The 17,678-nt window shown below is 38.0% G+C and overlaps 1 protein-coding gene across 6 annotated transcripts in view; it reads left to right on the top strand.

The window, feature by feature from the left end:
- BMPR1B (bone morphogenetic protein receptor type 1B) overlaps positions 1-17,678 on the top strand; it is a 418,867-nt gene that overhangs the window by 371,737 nt on the left and 29,452 nt on the right. For 5 of the 6 annotated variants that reach the window (XR_012332176.1, XM_073805580.1, XM_033857384.2 and 2 more), the window contains 4 exons: positions 584-686; positions 1,221-1,323; positions 12,842-12,938; positions 13,987-14,125. Coding sequence is in view for 5 of the 6 variants with exons in the window: in XM_073805580.1 (XP_073661681.1) it covers positions 584-686; positions 1,221-1,323; positions 12,842-12,938; positions 13,987-14,125 (442 nt within the window). In the remaining variant the exon portion in view is untranslated. The remainder of the gene's footprint in view (positions 1-583; positions 687-1,220; positions 1,324-12,841; positions 12,939-13,986; positions 14,126-17,678) is intronic. The other variant, XM_073805579.1, reaches the window with a different exon arrangement.

Raw genomic sequence — 17,678 nt, 5'->3', positions numbered from 1 at the left:
AGGCTGTGCTGATCCCAGCTCCTACCTGTCCTTAGTCTGTGTGCCTTAGTAAGAGATAAATTTATTTCACTACCTCAGAGCAAGTAGAACCAGAATAAATGTTCACCTGCACGGGTTCAAACCCCTGCTGTGCCTCTCACTAGCTGTACCGCCTTTGAGAATTACTCAAGGTCTCTGAGCCTCAGTTTCCTCATATAGAAAGTAAGCATAGTACTGCCTTCTTCTTAGAGTGGATTTCTGAAGGTGATACCTGTGAAGGACCAAAATAAGTGTTTAGCATTTAGTGTATATGGTTAGTAATTTATATGTTATATGGAAAGTTTGGATCCTTCTTTCTTGCAAGTTTCTGGACAGAGGAGATATTACTAAATATTTTATGATAATTAAGTCAACTTTCATAAAAGGAAGTTTGGGGATTCTTTAAACAGATGGTGACCTGTAACGATAATTGACTTTCTTCTTGCTTGTAATGAAGCAAGTGATAAACATCATTTCCTTTTACCATAGACACACACACACACGCACACGCACACGCACACGCACACGCACACGCACACACTTACTTTGCCTGTTTGGTCTTTAGCACAGATGGATATTGTTTCACAATGATAGAAGAAGATGATTCTGGGATGCCTGTGGTCACTTCTGGATGTCTAGGACTAGAAGGCTCAGATTTTCAGTGTCGGGTAAGGAAGATAATTTGATTCTACTTTGTAACCTTTCATTGGCTAGATTTCAAACAGCCAAATTTCAAACAAGATATAACAATTGTTTTGGGGTTTTTTTTTTTACTCTCTTGTTTTCAGTAATTTGGAAAATAATTTGAAAATTCGCATTGGGTCAATTCTTCCTTCCTTTAGAAATCAAATATTCATTTTATTTTTGCCGTTAACTTCTGGTTTAGTGACTCATTAGATCATCTTGCTCAAATTCCAGTTTGGTTAATTGCATTAAGCCAAACCTTCTTCCTCAGTTTACGCTACACACGTTGGTTATTACAAATAGAATAGTAATTTTGTTGAAATGCAAAAGTTGCAGTAAGATAATACATGATGATTTGAAAGAAATTACCTAATACAATACCTCAGTTTCACCATGTTTGAATAAAACTATCAGAATTTTAAGTGACTTCTCTAAATAGAGTTAATTTACTAGTTTTGGATGGTATGACTTTGAAATTTAGGGGAGACCTACTAATAGCTGTTTGGGTTCGATTTTAGGACACGCCCATTCCTCATCAAAGAAGATCAATTGAATGCTGCACAGAGCGGAATGAGTGTAATAAAGATCTACACCCTACACTGCCTCCACTGAAAAACAGAGGTAAGGAGAGGAAGGCTTCCAGGCTGGAAAAGCTTTAGACAGAAAGAAAATAAAAACTTGAATTATGCTCTTTTCTAAACGCATCTACCTGTACCATTTTCCGCTACTGGGGCAGAGGACTGAGGCAAGATGACATAATGAAACGGTCGTTCAAAGACATGTGCAAGGAGTTCTCAGGAAAATAGTTGCATGTGCCTTCACTCTTAAGATTCTTACTTCTGGGCTTCCCTGGTGGCACAGTGGTTGAGGGTCCGCCTGCCGATGCAGGGGACACGGGTTCGTGCCCCGGTCCGGGAAGATCCCACATGCCGCGGAGCGGCTGGGCCCGTGAGCCATGGCCGCTGAGCCTGCGCGTCTGGAGCCTGTGCTCCGCAATGGGAGAGGCCACAGCAGTGAGAGGCCCGTGTACTGCAAAAAAAAAAAAAAAAAAAAAAAAAGAAAAGATTCTTACTTCTTTAACCTGTCCTCATTTCCTTCAGAAAACTACGGTGTCTAGAGCTTGGAGTGGGTTTCAGGAGGATAGAGGAGGGAGATAGTGTTTTCCGTTTACCCCTAAATGTTATTCAGAAGTTACACTTCACTCAAAAACTGCTATTTGGCTACATTCATTTTAAGAATAAGGACCTTTTAAAGGACTAATTCAGATACTTTGCTGGATGGCATTTCCTTTTATTTATGCTAGAGTAACTACTTTTTAGTCAATTCATACGTATTGGTAAAATGGAGAAAATATCTAGAAAGTTTAATTCTAAGACTATACATTTAGTGTTGCTCATTAAAAAAGACACATACTGCATCCCCAAAGACTCCTGGTTAAAAGCAGCTCCCATGTTTCCTTTCTTCTTGTTCTCACCACAAAAATAAATGATTTGTAATTGTCATAGAGTCCTAAGTCTTATATAAGTAGCTTAAAATGATTTGTCATGATTGATTTTTATTTCTTGAGAGAGAAAATCTTCCCAACAAAATACAATGACATTTCTGGGTTTTGATGATAATATTTTATAACATTTGTTCATCCTGTAGCCTAGAAAACTCTGTAAGATTGGTTCATAATAATTCACATCAAAAATTCACAGACAGATTTTAATTTTGCCAGTCAACATGCTAGGTGTTATGGATAACAGAAATGGATGAAGAAAGTTCTTGCCCTCAACACATGCACACTAGGTTATGAGAGAGAAACATGGAAATAATTAAGTTATACTCAGGCAGGAAAATCTCTGTAGAGTTAGATTATAAAGTGTATTAAGGACACAAAAGAGTGAGTGGCTCACTTTGGGGTGGGAGGATGTCAGAATAGCTTCATAGAAGTGATACCTGAGCAGACTTTAAGGCGGAACAGAAGTTTGCCAAATGGATAAGGCAGGAATAAAAAATTTAAACATTAAAGTGGCTGACATAAGCCAAGAATTACGCTAATAACTGTTACATTAATTAACCCATTTGAGCTGTGGGGTACTTAGGCTTATTATTCCCCACTTAAAGGTGAGGAGATTGCAGCACACAGAGGTTAATTAACTTTCCCAAGGTTGCACACAGCCTGTGAGTAGCCTGTGACTCTAAACAGAGACAATCTAGTAAGTGCAGAGGTTTAGTTTGTAATATTTGAGAAAGATTGGCAAAATACAGGCATATGAAGCAGCATGGCTGGTTGGAGAAAGTCCCCTAATTCAGTTGTCTGAAGCCTCACAGTTCAAAGTGGGCCTGTGGGTCAGCAGCAGCAGCATGGCTTGGAGCTCATTAGAAATGCAGACTCTCAGGCCCCACCCCAGACTACCAAGCCTGCATTTTTAATGAGATTCCCCAAGTGATTTACATGCACATTAAAGTTTGGGCAACACTTTTGGTAGAAAAACACCTCTACGAGGATATAGCTAGTGCCACTGTGTCTCGGCACGTGAGTTCGACAACACCTTGTTCGAACACAATTCCACTGATGTCAGGTTGCTGTAAAATTCTAAATGCTTACTTTCAGTTTTTTGTAGTTATTGCCTTGTGAATCAGTTGCAAAAAGTAGGTGATCTGTAGACAACATTTTGAATAGCATCTGTAGGCAACACTAATGTGTTGGGAGTGGGGCGGGAGGTGGGTGAGGAGTGCTGGAAATGAAGGCAGTTGTGCCAGAATCACTTCGCTCAAGGAGAAAAAGGTTTTATTACCTGTAAGTGGAAGAGATGCGTTCTAGCAGTAGCGGTAGGGTTTAGGAAAACTGACTCAAATGCTGCAGTGCACATACTGTCCTGTAGATGGCGCCAGATTCTAGTTAAGACCCGGCAGGCAGGGGAGGATTCTCTGAAGAGGTTGAGTGCTAGGGACTTTTAAAAGCAGAGTAAGTCTCCTAGAGAACTCAGTGAAAAGGCTTTGAAAAGAAGGGTAGTAGTATTGGGAAGACAAGTCCTTGGTCAGGACAGTAAGGGAAAGAGGATGTTACTGTGGCTGGTGGATTATGTTGAGGATTATACAAGGTGACGGACTTGGGGGGGGCGGTTAGTGGCTGTAGGGTTTACCATTTTGAACTCTGAGGATCCCAGGTAGTGCCTGGGTGAGGTCTCTGCAGATTCCACCTCACCATTTTGGCACAGTCGATTTGGGGTCCAGTAAAAGTCACTGCAGGCTGTGGTCTGGGAGCACTGGTCTTTCTTACACAAATATACCACAGAGCTGCTGCCTTTCTTGTTTTTGCCTCTACCATATATACACATGGGCAGCATTTTTTTTTGGAAGTGGACTATACATGTTTACTGAATATCAGTAATGCATTGGTCAGAAATATTTGCATTGCGGCCATATTGGATATATGTCTTTATATAGTCATATTGGAGATAGGTATATTTATGTTTTGGTATAAAACCCCCAATAAAGAACAGGGATGTTAAAGAGACATGGAACCATCTTATTTTGATATTTTTAACTTTAGCTGTTGTTTTTATACTTACGACCAACCTAACTTTTGTGGAGCCGGGGCAATGGTATAAATGGAAGTCCACATACCATTTACCTAATTATTTAAAACTCATAAACCAATGTAGAAGACTGGTAAATAAAATACTTTCTGTTAACCAAGCTTAACAAGAATCTTTTCATAGTGATGGGGAACACCAGCTTGGCATTCAGAACGCTTGAAATACTTAGACTTATTCATTCCAGTGTGGGAGTGGGAGTGATTGGGAGCCCCGTTCTTGGTTCTGTCTGGCACTGGGAGAGGTCTCTCATGCATGCAGCTGGACACCTGTTTTGTGTCTGTCTCAGCCTGTTGGCAGTGATACTGTCGGCTGGGAAAGTCTGAATCACTTACCGGGGTCCATACCACTGTGGCAGCCCCCATAGATGTTTCTCTGACTGGAGCTAATGTTGTGGCTAGACTGACCCGTGTGGTTCTTATTATCTAAAATGCACCTCAGCAGCCACTGTCAGACAAATCTGAAAGATAAGATGTATTATTTGCAAGAACCAGAGGGTACACAGCACACCTGAGGGCCACACAGCAAGGTCACAGGCATGGGGGGGGTGGGGACCTGGGGTTCTCCCTTTACTGGGGTCAAAGGTGGGGTGCCTAGGGTTTCACAGTTTCTCTTTGTATTGGCAAATTAATTAATTTTGAAAGTTGAGTTATGACTGAAATATAACATTATATTAGTTTCAGGTGTATAACATAATGACTTGATATTTGTATATGTTGCAAAAATCATCACCACAGTAAGTCTAGCTAACATTTGTCACCATACACGGTTACAAAAATATTGGCAAGTTTAAAACGTAAGAGTGGGAATTAGGGCACGGGAAGGGAAAAACAGAATTATTCAAGCGGTCAGTTATCCAGGGAACTTCACGGGTGGGGTGACCTGCTTTCTTATCTAGTTGTTTTACTAGTAGTGTGTCATACAGCTGGCAATGTGCTTATTTGAGATAGATGTCTTTGCAACAGATGCCTCAGTAATCAGAAGCTTAATGTCAGGCACCCACATTACAACACCCCAGCCCTCTGGTTTACGCTCTGCCCACATGTCTTGCCCCAGACACCCCTTGGCCACTGCTTGGTCACCCCTCAGGCCTTTGGGTAAGTACACCAGCTCCTTGGTCCACCCCCAGGGAGACAGGGGGCCTCATAGTTTCCAGACACAGGCCTGGGGCCATTTAGGTAGAATTCCAGACTTTGGGGCAACGGCCAGTGTTTTAAATGGAGAGCAGGATGGGACAAATTCTGGGTGGACGCGTTGCCTGTGTTCTGCAGACCACTGCTCAGTGGGAAGGGGCCCAGTTAAAGGGAGCCAGAGCAGGACCCTCTAAAGCGCAGAGCCTAGGTCACTGTGAATGGAGTGCTTACTTACTGTGGTTCTTTTCTAAGTACTTTACGTACACTGACTCATTTAATCCTCATAACAGCTCAGTAGGGAAAGCACCATGAGCATCACCCCAATTTCTCAGACATGCAGCTAAGGAATAGTGAGGTCAAGTACTGTGTGAAGGTTACACAGCTAAAGTAAGTACTGGAGATGGGAAATCGGCCTATGACCTCATCTCCCTGAATTGTCTATAAAGAGCCTTAAATGACATTCTCAAAAAAAGAAAAAAGCGTTCATGTATCTAAGAGTTAGAAGACTCTAAGTAAGTAGTGGTTAGCCATGTCACAAGATAGTCAGTAAACAAGATGGTTACTTTGAAGCCTCCTGTGTATTATGTTTGCACAGTTAGCATTTTCTCCATTCTTAGAATATGGTGTTAGAGGGTTGCTCCCTCTCTCTCTCTTGCACACACACTCTCTCTCCGCTCCTCCTCTCTCGTCCTCTTCCTTCTAATTTATCATTTATTAAGGCCCACTTACGGGCTTCCCTGGTGGCGCAGTGGCTGAGAGTCCGCCTGCCGATGCAGGGGACACGGGTTCGTGCCCCGGTCCAGGAAGATCCCCCATGCCGCGGAGCGGCTGGGCCCATGAGCCATGGCCGCTGAGCCTGCACGTCCGGAGCCTGTGCTCCGCAACGGGAGAGGCCACAGCGGTGAGAGGCCCACGTACCGCAAAAAAAAAAAAAAAAAATAAGGCCCACTTACGTATTAATACTAGGCTAGTGGTTTTCAAACTTAGGTGCATCAGAATCACCTGGGGGGCTTATTAAAACACGGATTACTGGCCCCCACCTAGAGTTTCTGATTCAGTAGATCTGAGTGGACCCCAATGATTTGCCTTTCTAAGGAGTTTCCAGGTGATACTGATGATGTTGGTCCAGAGACCACACTTTGAGACCCCTGGGCTAGGTGTTGCCTGATACATTGTTACATATTATTATAGTAGACTTCCTATAAACCTATGTGTCAAACTAGTACAAAGCAGACACTGTATTATTAAAAGATGAGAGGGTTAAAAAATCCAGCTCACCATTTTGTTGTTGTTGTTCTTTTTTCCTTAATAATAGCTTTTCTGAAAAAGTTAAATGATTAACCTTATCTCAAAACATCTGCATTACTAGGTGCTAAATAATAACAGGCTTAGGTGAGGTTCTGTTATTAGACATCAGAGAAGTACTAAGCGTAGGGGTAGATACCTACAAATAAACTGTCTTATTAAAAAATAAACAAGAAAACCTTTTCTACCGATCCAGAGTTTTTTCACTTTTTTTTCCAACTTAGATGCATTTAGCAGGAAATTAGAGATACAAAATCACATCCAACAAATATTTATCAATGTATATTTAGATCCTTGAAATTTTGTCATCTTCTGTTTCAAAAAAAGATGATGAAGAGTGACCAGAAAGCAGCGGAAATTCTTTTATGAATATTAGTTTTCCTTTTGCTTTGCTTATTCCATTTCAGCACCAGCAAAGCAGAATACCCTGGGACAATATTCCTTCTCCTGAAGGAAGAAATACGAAAAGTAATTAGATCAAATGCAGCACCTTCATTATAAACAATAAGATATGATTCGGGAAGCCCAGTCACACTGCAGCTGGTGCAAAGAGGAGGGAGACAGGTCTGTTTTGATGGAGAGGGTTGTAGGGAGAAGCCGTGGTGCCCTGGTGTCTGGCTTCCTGCCTGCAGAATTAGTGCTGAAGGGGCACTGAGATGCTGGAAGGGATGATGTATGGTTCCAGTGTCACATGGTTTGACCAAGATATTGTGAGTTAAATGTTCTCTTGAAACGGTGTGTAGGCAAGAGAATTTGATGAGGTTTTTTTCCTCTTCCCAAATTACTTATTTTTGTTTAATTTTTTTTTTCAAATGAGCACTTAAAGAAGTGAAAGACTGGTGTTGAAATGAACAGAAGCCCTTTGCGTTATTAAATGGGATCCTTAAATTTGGCTTTTACAAGAGCAAATAAAGTTCAAATAATTTTTTGGAATACGTATAGTTTGTTTAAATATGGGAATTACTAATATACGCTACATGTGTACTTCACGGAAAATGTATCCGAAACAACTGTTTCTGTTTTGAAATAGGGTAATTTCAATGTAGTTTAAGTAAAATTATAATACAGGATTTCCAAAGCTAAACTTTACCTTATTATTTTCGTACTCCACTAAAAAATATATTCTGATCAGTTTACAGATTTGTTTAAAAATGCTATTGCTTAGCTTCGGGTATTGCCAATTACAAATTAAACTCAACAGGTAACAGGTATTTAATCAGTGAAACCGTCTCCCGTATTCTCTATAACACAGATAGGTTGAATATATGATAGCATCTAGAATGCAAAGGTCAGTTGCAGAATTTTCCTTCTGACACATATATTATGTTTGTGGCAGTATAAACCGGTACATGAGTCTGAGCCGAATTCCTGGCCAGGGAATAGCTCTTAACATTTCTGGAAATGTGCAGCTTCTAACTATTTTGGAAATTCTGGTTAACTTCATATTTGGGATAGGTGAAAGAAATTTATAAATAATTAGACTTTTCCTTTCTCACTGAACACAGTAATCTGGATATAACAATTCTGTCTTAACGTCTTTGTTACCAGAAAATATAATGCTAAATCTTTTTCTGCAGGAAAATAACTAGAATATTATGTCTGTTCTTATAGTGAATTTATTTCTAGATGTTACTGTAAGATGACATCCCAATATATGGTGAAGGTAAATTACTTTACAGTATTGTTGGTTGACTAAAATCCTCTGACAAGAATATGCTTTTCAGGCACTTTGTGCTCTATTAATAGAAAGACGTCTCCAATTTATCTGTGGTTATAACACTGAGAGCACATATAAAGATGTCTTTGGGCCATCGTATTTCCAAGACTCTTTCTAGCAATATGGTTTTTTATTTCTTATTGCAATTATGAGCTATCTTCTAGCCTTACAGAAACAGTCCTGGCATTTTAAGCAGTTGCAAACCAGTTAATTATCAGAGAGGAGACAAGTAATGACAGAATGCTGTTTTGTTAGGAAACCATTGGTGATTCTTACTTGCCTCTCAGAGTGAACCAGACTTCCCTAGAGAGTTCTCCATTCTGCTTCCCTGAGCGGTTGGAGTGACAGCCAGGTAGAAATCTGCTGGCCTAGAGAGAACTGTGGGCTCTGTTCTTTTCCTGATATGTATCTGGAAGTGTTCGCTTTCCAAGACTCTGGCAGTGACTTGAATGTTTACATTGTTAATGCTCTGAGCACAGGTAATGGCAGATGAAAACATGACAGGCACGACCAACAGAAACAAAAGGCATATTGATACGGCTCCCTATTTATGACAAAAGACAGGGAGGCAGCAGGGGACAGGTTTATTGGGGCAAAGAAAAGGAAAATGGGAAGGTAATGCTAGCCTTTAAAAAAAGTGCTTGATGGTAAGGAAAAAATCCCTTAGATTCTTTCTGGTCTCATTGCTCTCATAAATCAGAAATCTAATATGATGAGTAATAAATACACTGTTCTTGGGCTTCCCTGGTGGCGCAGTGGTTGGGAGTCCGCCTGCCGATGCAGGGGACACGGGTTCGTGCCCCGGTCGGGGAAGATCCCACATGCCACGGAGCGGCTGGGCCTGTGAGCCATGGCCGCTGAGCTTGTGTGTCCGGAGCCTGTGCTCCCCAACGGGAGAGGCCACAACAGTGAGAGGCCCGCGTACCGAGAAAAATATAAAATAAAATAAATACACTGTTCTTACGGTTCAGCGTGTTCTGCATTTACGTGGAAGAGTGAAAGTCGATGAGGCTGATAGTTTTTAGTAAAATTATATCACTTGAATGAAAAAGTGTTCTGTATTTGTATACGGAAAATATGTTGTGCATATGTAGTTAGTTACTCTAGTTTTGATAGAGTATCCAGCGTTCTCTTTGATTTTCTGCAAAATCAGGCTTTTTTGCTTTTGTTGTCCTTAAAATTGGAAATAGATTTTAAGCTGTTTGCAGTGACATTATTTGCACCATGGTATTTGTATACATGCATGTGTACAAATGTTGTTAATTGCTCTCTCACTGGCGGAGGTATTGTGCTCATTTTGGGTTATTGTTGACTTTGCCTATAACCCAGAGGAGTGGGGGAGGTAAGGAGGGAAATTTTACTGAGAAAATTCATTGTGTAAAATCTTAGCCCACATAATTTTAAGAGCTTACAAATTATTTTCAAGATTTCCTAAGCAACACTTTTTGGATAATGCATGTGGTAATTATATATGATACCTGTTGTTGTTAAAGGCTGAATGGCTCTTTGAATATGTACTCCAGTAGATCACGGTATTGAACTGTTTCTCTGCTCAATTGGCAGTGTTTCTGAATTTAATATAAAACTGCTTTTTAAAAAATGGTCTCTCATTTAGTCTTTTCAGATGCAGACAGACTACTTCCATTAATATTTTATAAGTAGTGTAGATCATAAATAATTATTAAACATATATTTTAGACTGAGGAGTAAATCATAACATTAACCATCATAAGATTTGGATGAGAAATTAGTATAAAAATCTGTGGATTTTAGTTTATAATAAATAATCCAAAGTTTCTCTGATAGATTTCACAGTAAGATTTATTTTCATTTCATGTGTTCGTGTTACTTTCCTGATTTTGGTAATTGCATTACCATTTGGTAAGACAATGTCCTTGTTCTTAGGAAGTTCACTCTGAAGTGTTTATGGGTGGAGACATTATGTCTGTAACTTCAGATGATCCACAGAGTATACATACATATAAATAAATAAATATGAATACAAACATGTACATATACATATCTTTATATAGAGAGGGAGATAGGCACACACATACATACTGAGAGAGCAAGAGAATTATAAAGTAAATATGGTAAAATTTTTAAAATGAAAACTCTCTAAAGGGCATATTGGAGTCCTTTATCCTTACAGGTTTTTTATAAGACTGAGATTATTTCAGAATAATTAAGACATATGTTCACATTGATGGTAAAAAAGAAACTAGTAATCTTTTTTAAAGGGTGCTTTGACAACATGTATGAAGAACCTTAAAATATATATCCTTCAAACTAATAATTCTACTTCTTCAAATCTAGATTAAGAAAATAATCATTGACATGTGCAATGATGTATGTGTAAGAACGTTCATCACAGAATTTTATGTATCACAGCAAAGATGTATTGTAGCAAAATCTTTGCAATCTCCTAAATATACATCATCAGAAGACTGACTTTCTAATTAGGATGTGTCTGTATGTGTACTGTGTAATCTTTGAAACTCATTTTGCAGAAAAATTTTTATTGTTTTGGAAAATGTTTACAATATTATAAATGAAAACAATCTAGTTACAAGGCAATTCTAATGATTTTTTTCCCCAAATTTTTTTTTGTGGTGAAATATACATAACGTAAAGTTTACCGTCTTAATCACTTTCAAGTGGACAGTTCAGTGATATTAAATATGTCTATAATGTTATACAGCCATAACCACCATCCATCTCTATAGCTGTGTTCATCTTGTAGAACTGAAACTCTTACCCATTAAATATTAACTTCCCCCATCTCTCCTCCCCACAACCCCTGGCAACTACCATTCTTCTTTTTGTCTTTCTCGTTTTGACTTCTCTAAGTATCTCATATAAGTGGAGTGTTTGTCGTTTTGTGACTGGCTTGTTTCACTTAGCACAGTGTCCTTAAGGTTCATTCATGTTGTAATATATGTCAGAATCTCTTTCCTTTTAAGGCTAAACCACGTCTTATGTATATACCACATTTTGCTTATCCATTCATATGTCAGTGGACACTTGGGTTTCTTCCATGTTTTAGCTGTTGTGAATAATACAGCTATGGGCATGGGTGTATACAATGCCTTTTTGTGAACTATTTTGTTCATGAACTTTTTTTTTGTTCATTGAAATGGTACTGGAAAGGCATACACTAAAATGTTAGCAGTAATTTTTGTAAATAGTGAGGTGGTGGCAATTTTTTTTATTTTATTTTAGTTAGTTGGTGCTTTTCAGTTTTTCTTCAGGGAACGTATACTACTTTTGAATGAAAAAAAGAAATTTACATTTAGTGGGGTAAGGTCCCCAGCCAAAATGTTTAGGTAGCCGTACCATTAAAAGTATACAGCACAGTTGGAAAACATCTTGTTTGTAGGTAACCAAAGTCATAAATTACAGTACCTTTTAACATTAATTAGCAGTAATTACTATCTCAAGGATGTATGGTGCCCTTCATAAGAACGGTGCTAATTCTATTACTAGGTAAGTGCACCAGGTTTTCAGTCAGTTTCCTCAAAATACGTTCCAGAGACTCCCTGCATGTAAATCACCTGGGATGGTTGTAAAAAAGAAAAAATATACTTTGAATAAAAATCTCTGGGGTTGAAGTCAGTAAATATGCATCTGTATAAAGCTCTCCAGGTCATTCTTATTTTTACAACATTTGAAAACTCATGCCGTAATATTATAAATCTTATTTGTCAGGAACTGGAGTTAAAACAGCGTGAATACTGTTTAATAATTTGTTCTTTAAAAGGATCACACGGTAATTCTTTGAGTGGAACATACCCATTCTTTTAAAATAGGATGCCGTTTATGAAAAATTAAGCTGTGTATTTTTGAAGGGCATCTTTGTTTAAAGTAATGCAAATCACGTATTCTATTTATTTGGCAATATTTGAGGAATTCTGATCCTTTGTATCCATCATAGGATTACTTTGGTTTTTATGTACAATGAATATAAATTTGTTTTTTTATCCAAATTCATGATATAGAGTGCTCCAGAAACCACATGAGAAAAATCTGTACACGCATCAGCTGGATCTGAAATAAAGATGGACAACCTGCTTATATTTTAGGGGTATTGATCCATTTACATTTATTTATATCCTGTGCTTTTATCCTATGTCAAACCTATTCCTTCCAGAGAAGCAGAAATGCATGCTCTTGAAGTGAGTGGCTAGATGAATAATGATTCATGTTACTCAGACTTATTTAATTTAGAGAGTATATATATATATATATATATATATATTTCTTATCAATTAGCAGATTAAAAGGACCTCTCAAATCTTGCACATGGAGCAGCAAGCACTTTTAGGAAAGAGTTGCTTCCTAAATTTTAAATGAAAATAATCTCTGTATCATGGCTCTTTTTACTTTATTTTTAATTTCAGATTTTGTTGATGGACCTGTACACCACAAGGCCTTGCTTATATCTGTGACTGTCTGTAGTTTGCTCTTGGTCCTTATCATTTTATTCTGTTACTTCAGGTAAGTTTCTAACATGTAGGTATAGAATTTTGAGTTTATAATATCATTCTCATACTCTTCTACCTGTTGACATTTTTTACCACAGCTTTCCTTGACCTAATTAGATCTTAGATTTCACTGATAATATCAGTTACTATTGATAAATATTTGTCCTAATGAAGCTATTAATAGATACCTATCTCATTTATGCTTCAGATATCAAAACCACCGAGAAAAATTTTCATCCCTAGGAAATTTATGGTAGCTAGGAAATTCAGCAACTAGTTGCTACTGAGGTTTGACTCAAAGCAGAGAAATGACCATGGTGAACTTAGAATTGCTTTAGTAATTCCTTATTTTGTGAGCTAACAATATCCTCTTAGCACTGAAAGATTTTAAACATAATTTATAGATCAATTATTAAAATAAATTATGTTCAGTTATTAAATTACAGTATGGTCATTACAAATTATTTTCAGTCACCTAAGAACTCATTTTCTACTTTGTGAAATATCAAGGACCTTCAAATTCTTATCATTGGCTTTTTGTAATAGTAATTTAGGTTACTTTTCTACAAGTAGGAGTTGATTCAAATAACATCATTTCTAATTGAAGGCATAATTATTGATAAAAGTTTTTAAAGTTTCAATTTATCTCATTTATCTATACATTGCCTTGGATGAGAAAATTGTAATGTCTTTTGTAAACCAAAAATTTGCATCTGTAGTTGATCAGGGACCTTATAAGAAAAGATTTTAGGGAATGAATATTGGAACTGTATAGAAACATTAATGGAATGTAGCCTGCTTGGATATATGCATTTGATAGGAATAGAGAAGAAAAATCATATGTGGTTGTGAGTAAAAACATGTAGTTTACTTTAAAATATAGGTTAGAAGAGTAATTACGATTTTGTGCTGGAAATCATAACTAAGGGTAATAAATACTGAGCATCTAATCTTGTATTATGTGCAAAGATAAAACCTGCTGTGGTTACTGTTTTATCTGCATGTTTGCCACTATCATTGCAATCCAGTGTCTAACATTATCTTTCTTTGTGCATCTTCAGGTATAAAAGACAAGAAACCAGACCTCGGTACAGCAATGGATTAGAACAGGATGAAACTTACATTCCTCCTGGAGAATCCCTGAGAGACTTAATTGAGCAGTCTCAGAGCTCAGGAAGCGGCTCAGGCCTCCCTCTGCTGGTATGAGAAGAACATACCTTGAATTTAAAGGAAATGTATTCTGAGAGGAAATGTCAATAACTGCTGGGTTTCATTTTACTGAAACAGATAGGGCAGTGGACAAAGAGAAAGCTCTCTGCAGTCAGTCAGACATCAGATCTCAGATACAGGGTTTCCTGATAACATTTTGACATATTGGGGGTGAGGTCATTGTTCTTTAATGTAAGTGTATGGTTGCAATCCAGACCCTCAGATGTTCTGATAAAGAGCAGATTAGAAAACATTCAGCATGGGACCATCTTCCCTCTGTTTTCAGTAAGGATAACATTACTGCACTTTGGCCTGGCTTTTGAAGGCAAAAGTATTACAACCAAATGGGATCTGAGTACTTCTACAAGAGAAGAAGGCTGCATCTCAGCTGGAGGGTTTATGTTTCAGGGTGAAGCCCTGGCTTTTCCATTCAGGAGAGTTTTAATTTTCTGATGGTCAACACTGCCAACTTGGAAGAAAATATATACTGAACCCAAGGCACTTGCTTTAATGAGAAAAGCATTTGGTTACTTTATGGACCATGCAAAAAGATTGTTGGGACTTGGAATGGAAATAACAATATTAATGAGAAATATTTTCCTTTATAAACTCTTAAGACTGATTTTCCTAATCTTTATTGTCTGGTTCTGACTTTGGATATCTTGTTTACTTGATTCTTTTGGTGACCTTCTATTTAGTACTAAAAGTAACTAAAAAAAAAATCTCAAGCCAAGAATTTATTTTATAACTCTTTTTATTTTTAACATCCAAAAAGCTGTATACATTTATAACTTGAAGAGTTTGGAGATGAGTACACATCTGTGAAGCCATCACCACAATCGAGGCCATGAACATATCCATCACCTCCAAAACTTTCCTCTGCCCCATTCATTCATTTATTATTATTATTTTATGATAAGAACACAACATAAGGGACTTCCCTGGTGGTACAGTGGTTAAGAATCCACCTGCCAATGCAGGGGACACGGGTTCGAGCCCTGGTCCGGGAAGATCCCACATGCCACGGAGCAACTAAGCCTGTGCGTCACAACTACTGAGGCTGCGTTCTAGAGCCCATGCGCCACAACTACTGAAGCCCCTGTGCCTAGAGCCCATGCTCCGCAACAAGAGATGCCACCACAATGAGAAGCCCAGGCACCGCAACAAAGAGTAGTCCCCACTCGCCACAGCTAGAGAAAGCCCACGCAGCAACGAAGACCCAACGCAGCCAAAAAATAAATAAAATTATTTTAAAAACCCCACACAACCTAAGATCTAATCTCTTAGCTCTTAGAAAAATTTAAAAAATACAATACACCCATAATAGAGGTGTTAGCTAACACTACTGTGATAATCATATCACAATATATAAATATATCAAATCAACACATTGTATACCTTAAACTTACAAAATGTTATATGTCAATTGTGTCTAAAAGTAAAGTTAGTGTCAGCTTTTAGCTCTGAACTAGGTAGAAGAGTATACAATACAGTATTGTTAACTGTAGATACTGTGCTGTACAGTAGATCTCTAGGACTTATTCACCTTGCATAACTGAAACTCTACTCTTCGACTAGTACCTCCCCTGGAGGTGATAAACCAGACAGAAAACCACTTGTGAAGTAGTCACTGACCAAACCAATGCTACTTAGGATGTAAGTTTTTTTTTTAAAACTTACATGTAAAAGTTCTTATCACATTGCTTGCCTTTTCATTCTTAGAATTTAACTCATATATAGCAAATATCATTCTTATATTTAAAAATGTTTTATTACACTTCTTTTTCAAGTACAGATATTAAAATCCCTTTTGATATTAATCAATCAGATACGCTGTTAGAATTGAAGACTACCTGTTTTCCTCCTTCTAGACCTTTTTTTTTTTTTGTGCGGTACGCGGGCCTCTCACCGCTGCGGCCTCTCCCACTGCGGAGCACAGGCTCCGGACGCGCAGGCTCAGCGGCCATGGCTTACGGGCCCAGCCGCTCTGCGGCATGTGGGATCCTCCCGGACCGGGTCACGAACCCGCGTCCCCTGCATCGACAGGCGGACTCTCAACCACTGCGCCACCAGGGAAGCCCCCTATTAACTCTTTTACTTCCCTGGATAACACATTCTAAAATCTAGTAGTGGTTATGGGTCTTCTTTCTTAGCTTGGTGAGCACGACATCCCTCTCCTCCCACCTCTTCCCCACCTGTTTCTTGAGCTCTAGCGTCAGCCTTGAGTAGTTGTTTCGAAAATACAACGTGTTTTTAAAATCCATGCCTTTGCAAATGTAATGTCTTTCTGGAGAGTTCCTCAGACTATGGCTCAAGGCTTACCCCATGTTTTATCTCTGTGACAGATTAGCCCAGACTGAGCCAGTCTGTTTAACTTCTGTCTTAACAGTTTGCTTATTGTACCAGTGTAGCAGTTTAAAATAACATTGTAATTGGTGTTAGTGTACCTGTGTCTTTAGGTAGACTCTCATCTCTTTGGGGTGGAGACTACATTTTTTCACTTTGTATCCTTAGTAGCATACCTGAGTGATTAAAGAGGCTGCTCAATAATTTGTTTTTTCCACTCCAACTTTTAATATCTGTGAAAATTATAATATCTTACTTCTGTAATCTAGACACCAAAAAAACCCAGCATTTGACTATTAACTGGTCCAGTCCTGGCCAGACTCTCATTTAATCCTCATAGCAGCTGTGAGGTAGTACTAGAAATGTATCCCTGTATCGCACAGCAGGGGCATAGGCCCCTGACTTGGGCCAACTGGTTAATATGTGGAGAAGCCAGGATTCAAACCCAGATGATCTGCCTGTAGAATCTGTGCTCTTCATGTTTGTGAACCAAATATTAAATAAAACAAAGAATTGCGTTTGATAGCAACAGGATGGGAAGAAGGATCCTGTCAAACTCAGTTTAGTGAGGGGAAATTCTCAGTATTACAGATTTACGATCCTGTTTTAAGATTTGATTTTTAAGATAAACAATGCAGAAATGCACAATAGTCTCTCTGCATATTAATTCCGATTTGTGGTTTATTTCATTAACGTAAAGGGAATATTCATGCCATGTGTATAAACACATACTTGGACCTAATATTTGCCAAGTGACTTTGTATATAAATCCTTTAAGGGAGGAATATCATAGGGTGGTTGTAAGAATTAAGATAGTTTGCCTGCCATATATATATATATATATATATATACATATACATATAAAGATAAATCTACATATACAGATATATAAACAAATATACATATATATAAACATACATACACATACATAAATAAATATACATATATATAAATAAATATACACATACATATATAAATAAATATACATATAAACACGCCTGGCACATTTAATACATACATAGTAAGCGCTCAGTAAATAGTAACACTATTATTATTTATTTATACCCTATTTATCTGACCTCGTAAAGGAACAGAAGGTGAAGTAAATTGTCTAACTGAACATCAAACCTCTTAGTTGAGGAATCTTTCGTGAAAAATATTTCCAATATGTATCATTAAGTCAGCCTTACTAAGCAAA

This window comes from Tursiops truncatus, chromosome 5 (assembly GCF_011762595.2).
Source record: "Tursiops truncatus isolate mTurTru1 chromosome 5, mTurTru1.mat.Y, whole genome shotgun sequence".
Lineage (NCBI taxonomy): Eukaryota > Metazoa > Chordata > Mammalia > Artiodactyla > Delphinidae > Tursiops > Tursiops truncatus.
The sequence above is the reverse complement of the archived record's forward strand: the minus strand, read 5'-3'. Positions and strand labels throughout refer to the sequence as shown.